Source organism: Gossypium raimondii, chromosome 5, assembly GCF_025698545.1.
Source record: "Gossypium raimondii isolate GPD5lz chromosome 5, ASM2569854v1, whole genome shotgun sequence".
NCBI classification, from domain to species: domain Eukaryota; kingdom Viridiplantae; phylum Streptophyta; class Magnoliopsida; order Malvales; family Malvaceae; genus Gossypium; species Gossypium raimondii.
In genome coordinates this window covers 22,769,150-22,773,299 of record NC_068569.1, presented here as the reverse complement: position 1 = coordinate 22,773,299, position 4,150 = coordinate 22,769,150, and the positions used below count along the sequence as shown (strand labels likewise).

At 30.2% G+C, this 4,150-nt stretch overlaps 1 protein-coding gene across 1 annotated transcript; it reads left to right on the top strand.

Annotated features, from left to right (window-relative positions):
- The first annotated feature begins 1,298 nt into the window (after positions 1 to 1,298).
- Positions 1,299 to 2,291, top strand: LOC105765906 (auxin-responsive protein SAUR66). Its single transcript, XM_012585183.2, has one exon. It carries the CDS (start codon positions 1,302 to 1,304, stop codon positions 1,920 to 1,922), a length of 621 nt encoding a protein of 206 aa, XP_012440637.2. The 5' UTR covers positions 1,299 to 1,301; the 3' UTR covers positions 1,923 to 2,291.
- Positions 2,292 to 4,150: the final 1,859 nt, after the last annotated feature.

Sequence of the window (4,150 nt, the reverse complement as noted above, 5' to 3'; positions counted from 1 at the left end):
AAATAAATCCTAGCAACTTTTTTTATGGACGTTAAATTATATTTAAATATGGGTTAAAGTACTTAAGAGGTCGTTAGATATTATAGAAGTTGGATTAAATTAATCTATGTACTATTAAAAAATCAAATAATAAAAATTGAAATAAAGTTAACATTTATTGTATAAAAATTTTTCAAATTATTTTTTCAATTCTAAGCAAAGGAAATTCATTTACAAAATTATAAAACTGACAAAAATTAAATCTATTGAACAGTAAATATTAACTCTATTCCAGTTTTTCCTTATTTGATTTTTTTAGTAGTACATGGACTGAATCGATCCATTTGATAGTCGAAGGATTAACTTGATCAAATCCCTAATAAAAAGGACCTCTCCAATATATTCAGCATTAAATATGTCGTGCTTTGCATTGTGTCTAAAAATATTTTATTTATGTCGATAAAACATCAACTTTAATTTTCGAAATTGAGAAACTTTAAGATCACAAATTGAATTGTTGGTTGAGTCTTTATATATTTGACATCAGTGTTGTTGATAGTGTAAAAAGATGTAAGCTAAAACATGCTGAAGCATTTTTATACAATATTTAGAATTGCCCATAATATTATCTTAACTCGTAAATAGGAAAATAAACACATTTTAGGACGCTCAAACTCACGAGCTCTTATACAAACAATAATATTAATATAAATCGAGTTAAAACTCAATCAAAATTAAACTTATATACGAGGGGATAGAGGTGTTCATGGCGGGCGGCCTGAAAAATTTCGCCTGGCCGAAATATGGGCCTAGAATTTTGCCCATGCCCGCCCGGGAAAAATTCATAAGCCTGGGCCGGCCCGCCCGTTTTTAAATAAATACCAAAATTTATTTTAAAAATTAAAATAAAATTAAAAAGTATTTTAAAAAATTTTAAAATTTAAAAATTAAAAAATATTTTAAAAAATTTTAAAATTAAAAAATTAAAAAAGTATTTTAAAGTTAAAAATAAAAATAAAATAAAATAAAAAATTTATTATTCGGGCGGGCGGGCCCGGCCAAAAATGGTGCCGAGGCCTGCCCATTTTTTAATCGGGCCTCATTTTTTGCCCAAGCCCATATTTCGGCCTATATTTTTACCCAAACCTCCCATATTTCGGCGGACCGTCGGGCCGGGCCGGGCCGCCCGGCCCATGAACACCTCTACGAGGGGATGCTATTAATATATATTTTTTCAATTTCATGCTTGTAATTATTATTTTTGAAAAGAAAAGGTACTCGATTTATTAAAAAATAATTAGAGATAATTTCTGTATTATCCAATGCTAAAAGACATTTGGGCTTTTTACTTGCTTCATCAACAGCAGAGAGAGAGCGTACTTTCCCCTTTTATAAAATCCTCTTCCAAAACCTCTATTTTTCTCCTCACAAAAGCTTTCAACTCTGAAACAAGACTTGTTTTTTTTTTTTTTGCTTTGAATTGTTATTTTCCGGGGAAGATGTCGGCGGAACTCGGAAAATGCAGCAAAATCCGCTACATTGTGAGGCTCCGGCAAATGCTGCTGCGGTGGAGGAACAAGGCTCGCATGTCGGCCAGCCGCATTCCGTCTGATGTGCCGGCGGGACACGTGGCGGTCTGCGTGGGGAGGAGTTGCAGGAGATTCGTGGTGCGGGTGACGTACCTGAACCATCCAGTCTTTAGGAAATTCCTTACCGAAGCAGAGGAAGAGTATGGGTTTAGCAAGCAAGGCCCATTGACGATCCCCTGCGACGAGTCCGTTTTCGAAGAAGTGATCCGGTTTATTTCCCGTTCAGAGTCGGGTCACTCCGATAGGTTCCTGAACATCGAAGACTTTAAAGACAAGTGTCACTCGGGGATCAGGAGTAAGCTCGATACGTGGATAGAATCTCGACCGTTACTTCATGGAAAAACAATCTGTTAACCAAAGAAACATTTGGAAAGAGAAAGGAAAGGTCTTTGATTCTAACCCGGGGAGGCTATTCTGAGTCAGTTCCGAATTAATTGTACAGGGTTATAATTTCTTTTCAAAAATTATTCGTGATGGGTTAAAATTGGTGATACAATGAGGTGAGGCAACGTACGAATACCTGAGCAGAATGCTGACTCGGTGATGCTTGATGGAGATGGCAGAGAAGACAGGAGTTGGAATCCGGGCAAAAGAAGGTCTAGGCTTCGAGACGATGAATTTCACTAGAAAGAGAAAAGCAAATGTAGTAATTTTAAGTCATTGCTGTAAATTCTGTGATATATTGAATGATGGAGGAAATGCCTAATTTTGTATTTACTATAAGATTTAAACAACTTTTTTAAATGAAATCTTTGCTTCATATCGACCCAACCGCCATAAAGACAATCTTGGTTGGAAAAGGACAAGCTTAGTTAACAGTAAGGAAAACACACAAGTGAAGATTGTTGAGTTTGTGTGGTCAAATAAGAAAATGGGTGTCTTAATCAGTGTTGGATTAACATAGGACCCGAGGGGTGGTTTCAAGTTGAAGGAACCGTATGGAAATAGGAATCCAAAGGGGGAATTGTAGAAAAACCAGGTTGGTTTTTTATCCAAATAATATAAAAAAATTAAAAAATTATTAAAATAGTACAAGCATTTTATTATGTACAAACAATAGTGTAGCGGCACCCTCCCTTTATTCTTATTTTTTTATTTTCAGATTTTTTATAAAAATAGTATTAAAAATAAAATACTGAAAAATATGTTTATGAAAAATAAAATACGAAACGAAATAAAAAAACAAAAATAGTATATTTAGTGAAAGTAATAAAATCCAAAAAAAGAAAAATACTAACAAAAGGCTAAAATAAGGGTTTTTCACTAACTTTATATAAAAACACACTAAAATAATACATTTCAAACATTATGTACTAAAATAATATAAAATAATAAAATACGAAAATAGTATATTTTTAAAATAAAAAAATCCGAAAATAAGAAATGTATTAATTTAGTGTATTAATTTTTATATTATTTTATAATAAGAAAAATACGAACAAAGGAGGTCTTGACTATATAAAATAATATAAAAATTAATACACTAAATTAATACATTTCTTATTTTTGATTTTATTACTTTCAAAAATATGCTATTTTCAGTATTTTATTATTTTATATTATTTTATTACATAAAGTTTGAAATGTATTAATTTAGTATTTTTTTATATAAATTTAGTAAAAACCCTTATTTTGGCCATTTGTTCTTATTTTTTTATTTTCGGATTTTATTATTTTAAAAATTATACTATTTTCGTATTTTATTATTTTATATTATTTAGTACATAATGTTTGAAATGTATTATTTTAGTGTGTTTTTTATATAAATTTAGTGAAAAACCCTTATTTTAGCCATTTGTTATTTTTCTTTTTTTTTGGGATTTTATTAATTTCAGTAAATATACTATTTTCGTTTTTTATTTCTTTTCGTATTTTATTTTTTCATAAACATATTTTTTTGATATTTTATTTTTAATACTATTTTTATAAAAAATTTAAAAATAAAAAATACGAATAAAGGGGAGTGCCGCCTCTGCCACTGGCACCATTAGTGCTGCCTGTGTCAGTCCCTCTACTAATGTTTATACTATTTTGGTACATAATAAAATGGTTGTACTATTTTAATATTTTTTTTACTTTTTTTGTATTATTTGAGTAAAAAACCCGGAACCAGATATAGTGGAGCATTATATCGTTATCAACTTATCAGTACTTGTTCTTCACTCACTTTCTTCGTCTTGGGAAACCCATCTCCCCCCCCCCCCCCTGAAAAAAGTGTATTCAACAAAATTGACTAAAGAATTAGTTAAAGATGTTGTGCTTTCAGACAATGGGATCAAGATACGCCATTAGTACCTGTACTTTAGCAAACTTTGAAATTTAGTCCTTATACATTAAAACATTAAATATTAAATCTTTCGTTGAAGATGTTAATGTTTTTGGAATATATGGCGTGGAATAAGTTGTTCGATAGAAAATTTGACACAAAATATTAACGGAGTCAATGATAAGAATAATATTTTAAAATCGAAAAAGTAAGATGATAGGTTTTATATTTTGATAATTTTGCAATTTAGTTTACCTATTTTCTAGATTTTAAAATTTAAGTTCGATTGTTAATATTTTTAAAAAATTGTTAGTGT